Genomic DNA, 14,694 nt, shown 5'->3' on the forward strand with positions numbered 1-14,694 from the left:
TCTCTCTCTCTCTCTCTCTCCCTCTCTCTCTCTCTCTCTCTCTCTCTCTCTCTCTCTCTCTCTCTCTCTCTCTCTCCCTCTCTCTTTTTCTCTTTGTCCCTTTTGAATTCATATCTATTCTTTAAAACCTAACTCAGACTTCACCCCTACAAGGAATCCTTCTCTAATTCCTGTCCCACACTCCATTGCTAATGATCTTCCTTTCATCCCTCATATAGCAATTTGCTTTGTGAATGTCTTATAATTTTATAACATCATATAACATAATGCATTATAATTCCCTAAGAATGTTACTCTCCCTTCCCTAGACTTTAAGTACCATTAGGACTAACACCATGCCATTGCTAAACTTTTCATCTTCCTCAGCACCTAGCACAATGTTCTTAGTGCAACTGGTATTTAACATATTGTTTGTGGATATAATTATTTGTGTATTTGCCATATCCCTGGAGTAGATTATTGTACACCATTGAAAACCATTTTGACTTGGCACCGTACTGGCCCCCTAATATGGATATATGCTAAAACTCAAGTGACCTGAAGACTGAATGTTATACACATACTCTACCCCTTACCCTCAGCTAGTTTCTGGCTGCAGCACAGAGATAAGCTTCCTGGAGCCCTGCCCCTCATTACTCATTCTTTTTTTGTCAACTCAAAAAATCCTGATGTCAGTAGACTATACCAGTAGTGTCAAATTCATTTAGAAATGGGAATCCCTACAGGTTCAGAGTGAGGTAGAAAACCACACATTCTCATTAGCTATTGTTTATTGTATTTTTTTGAAGTTTTGTTAAATATTTCCCAGTTCCATTTTAATTTGGTTCTCATGGTACTAGGGAGTGTTGCCAGCCCTAATGTGCCCAGCAAGCCAGTGTCTGACACCTTTGTGTCACGGCTACCCCACTGCCTTGCCCCACAGGGGAAGGAACAGTCTCCTATTTGTGCTACATCAGCTCTTTGTCTAAAACTCTAGGTAAGTTGGAGCCCTGAATGGACTGGTGCCAGAGGTCAGAGCGTGCTCTTGGATGTTGGAGCCTCTAGCCTTTTGGAGAGCTGGAGAGAGTTGAACAGAGTACCCCTAAGCTGTTCCCTATTAATATCTGCCCTGCACCTATGACTGCCGTCTCTTTGTGGGAAACTGTTTGAGAACACTTCCCTCTGCCTTTGCCCTGCAATTCTGTTTTCCCTGAGAGCAAGGAGCACATTTTATTTAAACTTGTAACTTCTCCATTGCCTAGCACAGAACTTTGTCTCCTGTAGACATTTAATATTTGCTGAACTGAATTGAATTGAAAAACTACAGAAAAGGGAGACAAAAGAGAGAACAAAAGACTAAAAAGAAGTGGACAAACAGTTCTAGTTCTAGTTCCAGTTCTAGTTCTAGTTCTAGTTCTAATTCTGACTGACAGTAACCTGCTCTCTGACTTCACTGCTTTGGGCCCCAGGATCCTCCTCTGGAGAATGATGGGCTTAGACTAAATGGCCTCCTCTAAGACATCTTCCACCTCTCACATTCTTATTCTAAGGTATCTTCTAGCGCTCTCGATCGATGGTCCAAAGTCACTTTCAGCTCTGTGTTCTAATGTCTAACTCTTACATGTAATGTATCACTGGAGTAGCCTTATGAAAGTGTGTGTGTGTGTGTGTGTATGTCTGTGGGTGCATGTGTGTGTGCATGTGTGTGTATGTCTGTGGGTGCATGTGTGGGTGCGTGTGTGTGTATGTGTGTGTGTATGTCTGTGGGTGCATGTGTGTGTGTGCGTGTGTGTGTGTGCATGTGTGTGTGTTCATGCATGTGTGTATTTGTGTGGGGTGTAGGGGACCTAGAATCCCATGAATATGATTCTTTTATTTCTTCCTTATTCTTGCCCTCTCAAATTCTGCCCCAGTTTATTAGCAAGGTTATCAGCACCAAAGAATGTACATTTGCAATACTTACAATAATTCCTTTTTCTATAGTGCCTTACAGTGTGCACATTCTTTTCCTTATAACCCTCTCAGTTAAGTAGTACAATTTGGGTGCTTGTGGATTGATTATCCCTATTTTATAGGTGAGGAACCCGAGGCTCCAAGAGACTAAATAGCTATTCCATCACCACTCAGCCATTGAGTTTCTGAGGCAGAATTTGAACCTAAGTTTCCTGGTACCTGAGTCTAATATGCTATCCACAATGCTACTCTGAAACAGAATTCTATAAAGATACCTCTAAAGGCAGGGATCTAAACCTTGGAAAACAGGAGAGAATAGTGGGAACCATACTGTATGGGCTGACATCTGCATGGTACCTGTAATGCTTCATCATTCTGTGTCTGCAAGGGATTGTGGCTGCCATCAGGCAGTCAGGGCTGCAGTCATCCATCGAAGAGCCAACTGGGAAGTCGGAGCTGATTTCCATAAAGCCGTTTTGGCCATGATTATGCACTCACATGAATGCTTCCTTCTATAAACCTAAGGATAGGTAATAAATAACAGCAACAATAATGAATTCTTGACATTTATGTAGTGCTTTACAGAAACGATTTCATCTGATTCTTTCCAACAACGCTATGAGGCAAGTAATATGATTATTCTTACCCTCGTTTTGATGAAGAAACTGAAACTTAGGATGAAGTTCTTGGCCAAGGACACACAGCTTATTAGTGAAAGTACCAGGAGTAGAGTCCAGGTTGTCTGACTCTGGATATAAATATAAAGGATTATGATAGCGTAATATGATATTATAATATTATGGGGCTGCTAGGTGGTTCAGTGGAGAGAGTGTCAGGCCTGAAGTCAGGAAGACTTATCTTTCTGAGGTGAAATCTAGCCTCAAACATTTACTAGCTATGTGACCCTGGGCAAGTCACTTAACCCTGTTTGCCTCAGTTTCTTCATCTGTCAAGTGAGCTGGAGAGGAACATCCCAAATGAGGTCATCAAGAGTTGAACACAACTGAAACAACTGAACAACAATAAAGTCATTGCACTTCTCCATTTGCTTTGTAACCCCATCCCTTATTATTTGTCCCCACTGTGATTCCTAATCCCTCCACTCTTCGGTTCTTTCCCATTCCATCATCCCATCACTGTCTGTAGTCTCACGTTTTCCTCGTCTTGACCTCTTGGTGAACCACTGTCCTCTTGAGTCCCTTGCCCCCATTCTATAACTAATCTTGTCCTGCCAAGTCTCAGCCTTAGATTACTTCTGCCACCCCCTGCATGAATCCTACTTGTGTCCTGCTCCATGATAATGGGGAAAAAAAATCACAAAACCATGTTGATTGGGTCCACTACAAATTTATGTTACACATAATCTCAACTGGGCCCTCATTGTAGCAAGGCAATCCTTTTTATACCTTCCTAATTAACTTACTATCCCATTTGCCACAGTTGATCTTTCAAAGCTTTTCATTCCTTCTTAAACCTGCTATTGCCCTCTTTCCTCCTATCTTCTAAGTTCAGAATCTTGTTTCATACTTTGCTGAAAAAAAAATTGAGGCCGTTGACTGTTTCCTCTTCTCCCCTGTTTCCCATCTCGTATCATCCAGATACCTTCTGGGTAATCTCATCCTCACCCTTGTCTCACACGATGAGGTGGTATTTCTCCAGGTTAACTAGGAAAATCCCTCTACATGACAAGTGATCCCATTCCATCCCATTCTCCAGCAAAATGCTCTCTCTATCATCCCCACTCTCTTACTTATCTTCAATCCCTCCCTGCCTACTGGCTGCTTCCTTAATGCCAACGACCAGATCTCCCCCATTGTCAAAAATTCTCCCTGATCTGTCCATCTCCACCATCACCCTGTATCTCATCTCCCTTTGATCTTACTAAACAAACCCCACACCCATGCAACAAACTACAGTGGTTTCCTATTATCTCCAGAATCAAATATAAAATTCTCTGTTTCTCATTCAAAGCCCTCCACAACCTGGTTCTTCTCTACCTTTGCAATCTTCTTACACCTTTCTCCTCCCAGAGATCCAGTGACACTGGCACCATTTCCTTCCTATAAGATACTCTTTCTCCCAATTATTGGCATTTTCTTAGACTCTCATTTCCAGAATGTTCTCCCTTCTCATCTCCACTTCCTGGCTTCCCTGGTGTCCTTCAAGTTCTAGTGAAAATCCTACCTTCTACAAAAATCCTTCCCTAATACCTTTTAACGTCAGTGACTTCCTTCAGTTGAATATCTCCAATTTATCCTGTATATATCATGCTTGTACATAAGTATTTTCATGTTTTCTCCTTGGTTACACTGTGACTTCTTGAGAGAAAGGACTGATTTTTACTTTTTTTGTGTATCAACACTTAACACAGTGCCAGGCACATGGTAGATATTTAATAAATGTTTATTGATTGAGTAGGTCAATATGAAACATTTCCTGATGAGGCAGGATTGGGGTTAGAAAATTATCTCATTCTGCAAATGCGATGAAATGTAGTCATAACATTGATTTTTTTAAAAAAAACAAATTTCCTGAGAAGCTACTGAGTAGCATTGCAAACAGAAGGTAAAAATGTGGCTCAAAGTGAGGAAGGCGGGCTGAAATAGATGCCCTCTCAGGACCCACACTAGCAGAACTGGCCTTGCTCACAGATGATGTCAGTGGCCACTGGCCCAGTGTGAATTCAGGGACACTTAGAAGCTTTTCTGCCCCATGTATCACCTGCTGTCTTGAGACCTGAAATAACTTTTTGTTTCCTCTGGGGGACACAATCTTTCATACTGTCTTTAGAGCTTAAGATGGGACGTGCAAATACCCCTGCTAGAAGCTATACAGTAACTTAAATTCACACTAAGATTCAAATGAATGAGATAAAATGCTTCCTCAGAAAGCAGGATTTGTCTATTTGCTTTTGTTTTTGCTTTTTACTTGGAAGAGGGCCTTGAAGGCATATGAAAAGAATGAGGATAGTGGAGAATGGACCAGAGTAAGGAGACAGGAGCCCCAGGAGTCCAGTCTTGTTGACCTCAAGAGCTTCTTCTGGCTACTCAAGCGGGTCTGCTCTCCTCTTGCAGAAGAATCTAGGACGAAACACAAGACGGTAGAGGGAGACACTGCCCGTGCACCACCTGAGTCCAGCCTAACCTCCTCACCTTGTTATGTAGTATACCTCTTTACACACTCTGTGATCCAGACAAACTAGCCTTCTTACCGGCCTCACACAAGACACTCTGCCTCCTTTGCACAGACTGTCACCCATGCCAAGAATGCATTTTCTTTTTACCTTTGCCTCTATTAGCTCAAGTGTTACCATCTGTAGGAAGGAAGGAAAGAAGGAAGGAAGGAAGGAAGGAAGGAAGGAAAGAAGGAAGGAAGGAAGGAAGGAAGGAAGGAAAGAAGGAAGAAAACAAGCAGTTATTCAGTTCCTATTCTGCGCCAGGCACTGTGCTAAGTGCTTTGCAAATATAATTTCATTTGATCCTTACAACAACTCTGAGAGATAGATGCTATTATTATCCCCATTTTACAGTTGAGGAAACTAAGGTAGACAGAGCTTAAGTGATTTGCTCAAGTCATACACCTAGTAAATGTCTGAGGTCAGATTTGAACTTAGGTCTTTCTGATTCCAGGAGGCCTTCACTCTGGTCTCCCACAGTTGCTAGTGCCTTCTCCTTAAAAATTATCTGTATTATTCATGATGAAAAATGCCACCCATCTCCAAAGAGAGAACTGATAAACTCTGAGTACAGAATAAAACAGATTTTTTCACCTTCTTTATTTTCCTTGCCTTTTTTTCTTTTTTTCTTTTGCAACATGGTTAATGTGAAAATAGGTTTTATATGAATTCATATGAATACTGGGTATCATATTCTTGCCTTTTTAATCAGTAGGAGAGGGGGTAGAAAGAGGGAGAGAGTTTAGAACTGAAAAGAAAATACAAAAAGAAATAAGAAAACTACCTTTATTATTTATATTTACATAGGCCTATGTGGTCACCACTGTTCAAATGTGAGCTCTTTGAGGACAGGGACTATTTCAATTTTGTCTTTGTATCTATCACCAATGCGTGGCACATGGCAGGCACTTAATAAATGCTCATTGATTGATTGATTGATATAGTGGTGTATTAGATCAAGGGATGGACTTAGAGTGAGTTCAGGCCTATTTCAGATGCTTACTAGCTGTGTGGCCCTGGGCAAGTCACTTAACCCCTCTCAGCCTCAATTTCCTCAGCTATAAAATGGGGCTGATAATAAATAGGTCATTGTGAGGACCAAATGAGATAATAAATATGAAGTACTTTGCAAATCTTAATGCGTTATATAAACAATAGCATGATTAACTGCTATGGAAAGAACATTTGGTATAGTGTCAGAACACCAGAGACTCAAATCCCAGCTCTCCAACTCATTCCCTGTGAGATTGTGGGCAAATCACTTAATTGCCCTGGGACTCAGTTTACTGATCTATAAGATGAGATGATTGGACTATCATGGGTGAGGAACCTGCGTCCTCGAGGCCACATGTGGCCTTCTAGGTCCTCAAGTGTGGCCCTTTCACTGAATCCAAACTTCACAGAACAAATCCCCTGAATAAAAGGATTTGTTCTGTAAAACTTAAATTCAGTCAAAAGGCTGCACCCAAGGACCTAGAAGGCCACATGTGACCTTGAGGATGCAGGTTCCCCACCCCTGGTAGATGACCTCTAGGTCCCTTCTTGCCCCAGATCCTATGATCCTGTAAACTAATGATTGAATTAGAAAACCTGGGGTTGAATCCCTGCTCTTGTCACTTACTACAGAGCGATGGTGGGCAAAAAAAAAGGTCACTTTGCCCCTCTGAGCCTTTGATAGCACTTATCCTTTACAGGGGAGTTGGGAAAAAGATGCTTTGTAAACTCCTAAAGTGGGGGCTCTTAACCTTTTCTTGTCAAGGATCCTTTTTGACAGTTTGATGAAACCTACAGACATCTCAGAATAATGTTTTTTTTTTCAGAATAATGTTTTTAAATGCGTAAAACAAAATGCAGAGGAATATACAAAAGAAGCCAACTATATTGAAATAAAGTTATCAAAAAATTTTTAAAAAGGAAGTTCACAGCCCCAAGTTAAGAGTCCTGTGCTATAAGTTGTTAGTTGTATAAATGAAAGCTATTATTTCCAAATGAGACAGAGGATGTGAAAGTAGTCTCTATAGTAAACTGTAAGGGAAACACATGGAAGGGAAAAACCCCAGAGATTTCCATTTACGTGAGAAAGTTCTATTCAGCCGGGCAGTGCCAATTTGGTTACTAATGAGGACTGATTTGATTTCCTTGCTACAGATTGCCTTTTCCTCCTGGTGACCGGGTGACCTTTAATGGGAAGGAGTGTATCTGCCAAAAGTGTTCCCTGCCCCCCACTACCAGCGGGAGCTCCTACCTCCTCCAAGGACTCCGGAGTAAGTATGCATGTAGGAAGAAGACCCTGCCAAGCCACCAGGCTTCCAAGGCAGTTTCTGAATTATTACTGCCACTAAAGTTCCCTTCCAAGACTTTCTCAGGGCTGGGCCTAGATTCTCAAAGGCAGGGCAGCTCAGTCCATCCTCTACTCTTCTGTCAAATACATCTTAAAGTGTGTGTTTAACAACTTAAACTCCAAAGAATCCCCATTGCCTCCAGAATCCAATGTAAAATCCTCTATGTGGCTTTTAAAGCCCTTTATAAACTGACCCCTTGCTCCTCTTCCAATTTTCTTACCCCTTACTTCTCTCCATATACTCCTGGATCCTGTGATGGTGCCTACCCTACTTTTCCTCCCACAAGACAGTGCATCACTTGTTGTCCCCCATGCCTGGAACTCCCTGCTCACCTCTTACTCTGGCTTCCTTCAAGTCTCAGCTAAAGTCAGACTTTCTACCAGTAACCTTTCTCAGTTTTCCTTCATCTAAGTTAGCCTTCCCTCTGAAAGCATCTCCAATTTATTCAGTCAAAGGGCCACCCTTGAGGACCTAGAGGGCCACAAGTTCCCCACTTCTACACCAGCCCCTCCCCCAACACTGTGAATTCCTTGAGATCAGAAACTGTTATTTTTTGCCTTTCTTTTATCCCTCTCACTTGGCACAGTGCCTGGGACATAGTAGGTGCTTAGTACTTGCTCATCAACTTCCTTGTTCATAGACTAACTGTGTAACTTATTTAGGGCCAATCTAACCAATTACAGAAGAGCTCATCACCAAAAGGCTATCTGCCCCACCCTACCCCCACAGAACATGGCAGCCAGGTGACACAGTGGATAGAGCAGTAGACCTAGAGTCAGGAAGGCTCTAGTCCAAATGCAGCCTCTGAGACTTAAGAGCTGTATGAATCTGGGCAAGTCACTTAACTTTTGTCTGCCTCAGTTTCCTCAATGAGAATGGGAAAATAGGAAAATGAAAATGGTAATGGCACCTACCTCCCAGTGTTATTGTGAGGATAAAATGAGATAATATTTGTAAAGTGCTTTGCAAACCTTTATAAACCCTGATGCACTGTACTGTATAGAAGTTAGCTATTACTATAGCTTGTGTTGGCCACAGCAGCTCATGAAAGATGCTCTATTAAGGTGGGGAGTCAGTCCCCCATACTGAAAAATGATGAAGTCCTTGTGTTGAAATATTGAAAAAGAATCCTTCAAACCTTCAAGGAGCTGCTATGTTTTACAATGGGAGTACTTCACTCTTCACCTACCCCTTCCTTCAGGTACATATCATAACCCCTCTACACCTTGTGGCCAACCCAGTGTGGAGCTTCTCTGAACCAAACAAAGGTGGTCCTTAAATGACAGACACAGAATCCATTGGGTGACTTGGTCTACAAGCCATTCTAGCATGGCAGGTCTAGCCAGAGATTACATTTCACTGGCTTAGTTTTCAAGAGCCCAGCTTCAACTCCACTCCATGATGAGTACAGGGATTTAGTGGAAGATTATAATATATTGACAAGAAAAAAAGTAACAGAGAGAAAGTATTTGGCCAGCTTCAAACCAAGATTTCTCCACTTCTCCTGAGGCAGTAGAAATGAACCTGACACTGATTCCTTTTTAAAATAGACTTTTCCCTGTAACTTTTGTTTTTTTAATGTCACATAGTTTTCCCACTGTATGCTTCCCAGAAATCCATCCCTTATAGCAAAGATTTTTTTTAAAGAAAAAGTAGAAAAACCAATCAAAATGAAACCCTGACCTCCACAAAGGAGGGTAAGATGTCTTCTCATACCCTTTCTTTGAGGCTAAGATTATTCTTTATAATTTTGTTATATTTAGTTTCAATGGTTTCATAGTTATGGTTCTTTACATTTACATTGTTGTCACTGAGTACATTTTTCTCCTGGCTTTGCTTACTTCACTTTGTATCAGTTTCTATAAATCTTTTCATGCTTCTATGTATTCTTCATGGTCTTTTCTTATATTCCTTTACATTCATGTACCGCAGTTTGTTCAGCCATTCTTAACCAATGGACATCTGCTTTATTTCCAGTTTCTCTCTCTCTCTCTCTCTCTCTCTGTCTCTCTCTCTCTCTCACACACACACACACACACACACATATACACGCATGCATACCTGCACATGCTATACATATTTTGGTATATAGAAGTCACTTTTGTGCATATCCTCTTACAGGGGGGTGGAAGGGGGTAATCTGCCTAGCAGTGGAATCCCTGGATCAACGAGTATAGACATTTTAATTACTCTGTGAATGCTTCCTTGGACAGTGCCCTGTAAAACAGCTCATTGCTGCATGTACTCAGAAGGAGACATGACTACTGATCGGCTGAGAGAATGCTGAGCATGCTGCAGCCTGGAGTCCTGAGAGCCACAGGCATGTATGGGAAGCCAACCCTGTTGTGTCTCTTGACAGATATCTATGGCTCCAGTTATACTCTGCATTCCCTTAGTCACATGTCTCTCTGCATAAAGCACGGGGCATTTCAGGACACTGACCAAGGGAGTGTTATATTTGCATAATTCCAAATTGCTTTCCAGATTGGTTGTACCAACTTATGGTTCTACTGACAATTCACTAATGTATGTGACTTTCCACAACCCCTTCACTATTGATCATATCCATCTTTTGTCATCTTTGCCAATTTTCTGGATATATTAGAGACTGGCTTTTAGTCATATATTTATGACTCTTTTTTTAGATTGTTTGAGAAGTTGGTACAAACCCACAGGTTATTTGCCTCTGAGCCATGCAGAAGGTGTATACCTATGGAGGAAAGGGTGCTGAATTTGGAATCAAAGTGCTTGGATTAATTCTTAGCTGTGCCATCTATTGCCTGTATGACCTCAGGCAGGTCATTTATCCTCTCTGACTCTCATTTTCCTCATTTCTAAAATTAGCTCCTCTAAGGCCTTTCTGTAACAAAGGAAAAACAAAGTTTATACATACACAGGCTAAAATTTAAAACTGCCCTGTTTGTATGCCTTTAAAAAATAACTGGGGTTTACAACCACAACACCAAGATTATTCCAAACAATAAGACAGGCTGGTCATGTGGAGAAGGGGCTAAGTGATGGAAAAACCATATGTTCCACTGGTATCCTCGTGATATCAAAATAAAGTTAGGTTAGACCTGCAGCATATTGGGTTGATTTCTTTGATGAGTTAATGAAAAGATATGAAAGGAAGTCACACAGAATGGACAGGAACATATTGGTTGCAATCTGAATGACTCGATGTCCAAAACAGAACTCATCTTTTCAACAAAACCCACTGTTTCTTCTGTTGAAGGCTTCACCATCCTTTCAGTCTCCCAGATTTGCAACCTCAGCACTATCCCCAACTCCTCCCCTCCCTCACCCCATGTATCCACCCAGTTGCCAATTCCTGTCATTTCTTGCTCCGCATCATCTCTTATACTTGTGCCTTTCTCACTGCTCCCATAGCCACTGCCTTGGTTTAGGCTCTTTCCTCATCTAATTGGCCTGGTTCCTGCTTGCTTCTCACACAGAGATTTCATCTCCCTCCTCCATACCTTTGAACTGATCTTGCCTCATCACTGGAATGCTATTACCCCTCACCTTTGCCTCATAAAATACTTCACTTCCTTCAAGACTCAAAGCACAACCTTCTACAGGAAACTTTCCTGCTCTCTCAACTGCCAATGCCCACCCTCCCTAAACTGCTGTGTATTAATTTTGCATTTATTATGTATTTACTTACATCATGTTGCTCCCCCAGAGAGAATGCAAACTGCTTGAAAGTAGGGATTGTTGAGAGCAGCCAGGTGGCTCAGTGGATACAGCACTGGCCCTGAAGGCAGGAGGACCTGAGTTCACAATCTGGCCTCAGACCAAACACTTGACACTCACTAGCTGTGTGACCCTGGGCAAGTCACTTAACCTCAATTGCCTAAAAATATTTAAAAAAAAAGAAAGTAGGGATTGTTTTATTTTCTTTTTATCATTAATTTCCCAGTTCCTATTTCAGTGCCCGGCACAAAATAAGTGCTTAATAAATGTTTCTTTATTGGTTGGATGCTTTCTTCCAGTCGATGGGCATAGAATGAATTGATGTGTGAAACCCAGATTTAGGGTGAGAGGACTGAAAAATTGGAGTGGGTAGAGCCTTATAGGTCTCCCTGTTAAGTTCCTGTCCTGATGTTATAAGGAATAAACCAAGACTTATGAGCTGCACACATTATTTCACTACCCACCACTGGTTTCCCTGCATGAGAAGCTGAGTCATCTGAGGCAGGCTGGATGGTCTTTTGTGATTTGGAACAGTGTAGGGGTTGGGGAGGGAGCTGCCTTCTACAAAAGCCAGCCAGGAAGCTCTTTGCTGATTATTACAGCAGATCTGTAGAACTCAATTAAGGCTCTCCCTGCTCAACATTTCTTTCCTTTTTGACCTTTCCCAGTCTCTTGAAAGCACTCAGGAGTGTGGCTCAATTTGGAGCCTGTCAACATAGTATTGTGTAAATGAGGACTTTATTGTTTCTTGAGGCCAATTTGGTTTTTAATATATATTAAATAGAGGAAGTGTGGTTTTGTGGGCATACAGTTCCCTTATAACTACCATTTTCTTCTAAAAGAAGCCCTCTCACCACAGCTACCAGCTACCACAGTTTGGTGAGAGAAAGCAGGAGGGGAAATCAGAAATCCAAACTATGTGGCTGGCTGGTAAAAGAGAAATAGACATCGTCCCTTAGAACCACAGATTTATTTCTCATTTTCTGGAAAGGAACATTACATCCAAAGCTGATAGAGGCAGAGGATCTTAGATTTAGTGCTGGAAGGGACATTATATGCCATCTTGTTCCATCCTCTCTATTTACAGATAAGAGCATACTTTTCATCCCAGTCCATACCCCGTTGCTTCACTGAACACTCTATCCCATTATACTTTATCAGCACAATGGCCAGCTTCCACTTACTACCAAACTACTCATGAACCTTCCTACTCTTGGGCACCCATCTCTTAATAGTCCCGCAGAAGTGCCTTTGCCACCAGCTTCCTCTCCCACTCAGGTCATTCAGGTTTGTTTTTGATAACTGTATTTCAGTATAATTGGTTTCTTTTGTAATCTTTTGTATTTTATACATAAAGGGTCCATTGCTTCACCAGATTGTCAAGAGGTTCTAAGACATGAAATAGATTTAAGAAAGCCTGGCACTAGGATAGCCTTTAAGGCCCCTCCAGTTCTGAATCCCATGGCCCTCTGCTAGCTTGTTTAGGGAAGGAAGGAAGGGAAGGAGGAAGGAGGGAAGGAAGGAAGGAAGGAAGAAAGGAAGGAAGGAAGGGAGGAGAGGAAGGAAGGGAGGGAGGAAGGAGGGAAGGAAGGGAGGGAAGAAGGAGAGGGAGGGAGGGAGTATGTGCTTATAATCTACTTCTCAAGCACCTTGCTAACCACTTGGCATACAAATAGAAAGGCAAGACAGTTCATACTCTCCAGGACCTAACATTCTACTTTGGGGGGAGGTGGACAACACATGTGGGAAGTTTTAGGTGAGAGTGGTAAGCAAAAGCCTAGAAATTCTCACTACGAGGGGGCAAAACAGAGAGTGTTGTGTCTTCTTTAATGCCAGTGTAATGGGTTCGAGTCTTCCCTTTACCACATACTGACCGGTTGAGCCCGATAAGACATTTAACCTCTTCATGTCCCAGATAATTGTCTAAGACAGTAAGGTGCAGAGCTGCTGGGGATCATTTATTAGATTTCCTCATTTGACACTGATAGAGGATACTGTCTGTTATTGTTGGCCTCCTTTTATGTAAATCTGACTCTTCTTCTGAACTAGGTTATAAGCTCTGGGGTTGGGTGTGGGTGCTAGGAACTATGGCGTGTACCTATTTGTATCCCCCAGATACTTTACACAGTGTGGGGGCACATAATCACGTGATATGAACTAAGATATGGGTGGCTTCATTATTCATCCTGGCTCATTTTAGAATCATTACTAAAGTAATAATATTTGAAACAAACAAGTTTTGCCAAAAATAATGGAGGTCAATTTGATTCTTCTCTCTGAGTCTGTGCAGTCTCTGCCCATCACTGTTGGCTCAGGATCTCCAGATGGAACCATTATTAAAAATTAAAAAAAAAGAAAAGAGTATAGACTTGTTTTATTTGACTCCAGAAGGCAAAAGTAGCAGCTGTGGGTGGTAGTTGCAGGGAGGCAGATTTTGTCCTGACATGAGGACGAACTTCTTAGCAATTCGACTGAATAGGCTGCTGGGGTTAAGTATTAAGTTCTTTGTCAATAGAAGTGTTCAAATTTGACCCCTACTTGCATGGATGGTTTAGAGGCCATTTATGCTTCTGAAATGATAGCACCATGAAATAACCAAAAGACCTCTAGATTTGGAGTCTTGAGGTTTTGGTTCAAACCCCAGCTCTCAGTAACTTTTACTAGCTGTGTGACCATGATGAAAGTATTTAACCTCACTGAGCCTCAGTTTCCTGATAAGGAATATGTACAAATTAATACCTCATAAGGTTGACTTGAGGAAAATACTCTATTAACCAGAAAACACTATAGAAATGTGAATTCTATCATCATCATCGTTGTTTAGGCGTGGGTTGTACTACATGGCTGCTGATGTTTCTTTCCACTTCAAGATTCTATGTTGATTCTCTGATCATCCAGAGGCCACATTCTGCCCAAAAGAGATCTGTGCAGCTCTTAAGGATCCTAAATTAAAGGAACTGGGGAATGTAATTAGAAAGGAATAAAATAATGACTGCTATTGTAAGTGAAGAATGAACCCAGATGAGGAAATAACCAGCAGTCGTGGGAGTTGTACATGAACATATGAGGAAAATCTGGCCTGGTGGGATGTGCCAATTCCACATCTGTCCTTTTGCTGCTGTTTTTCATCTCTGCTAATTCTTTCCTCAGGGAACACTGCCATCCCTTTGGAAGTTGGACTTTCCCAATTGCTATAAATTCCTTTTCACAAAGAAAATGGAATGCTCAGGGAACCCCTCTCATTATTGATCAAACCCATCTATATCAATCTGGTTATGTTTAAGGGGCAAGAATAGCAAGGACGTATAGTGGCTCCTCGGTAAATACTTTAATTGATAAAAGCCAGAAAATTCAGATTAATGACCTTGGATTCTAATTGGGGGAAATTAAAGACCAGCTGGGACATGGATAACATTCTGCAGCCACATCTTTCCAATAGCAAACAGATATTTTGAGGAGAAATGACTCAAGACATGCAGCATTTTTTTTTTTTTACTTTGAGGCAGTGTGTCGTAATGGTTAGAGTGCTGGACTTGTAGTTAGAAAGAC

General features: G+C 41.5%; 1 protein-coding gene across 8 annotated transcripts in view; it reads left to right on the plus strand.

Annotated features, from left to right (window-relative positions):
* ABLIM2 (actin binding LIM protein family member 2) overlaps positions 1-14,694 on the plus strand; it is a 301,430-nt gene that overhangs the window by 147,823 nt on the left and 138,913 nt on the right. For all 8 annotated transcript variants that reach the window (XR_003566819.1, XM_027836365.1, XM_027836364.1 and 5 more), the window contains exon 4: positions 7,256-7,371. Coding sequence is in view for 7 of the 8 variants with exons in the window: in XM_027836365.1 (XP_027692166.1) it covers positions 7,256-7,371 (116 nt within the window). In the remaining variant the exon portion in view is untranslated. The remainder of the gene's footprint in view (positions 1-7,255; positions 7,372-14,694) is intronic.

The sequence above is a fragment of the Vombatus ursinus genome, unplaced genomic scaffold (assembly GCF_900497805.2).
Source record: "Vombatus ursinus unplaced genomic scaffold, bare-nosed wombat genome assembly UNPS02014818.1, whole genome shotgun sequence".
Taxonomy (NCBI): Eukaryota; Metazoa; Chordata; class Mammalia; order Diprotodontia; family Vombatidae; genus Vombatus; species Vombatus ursinus.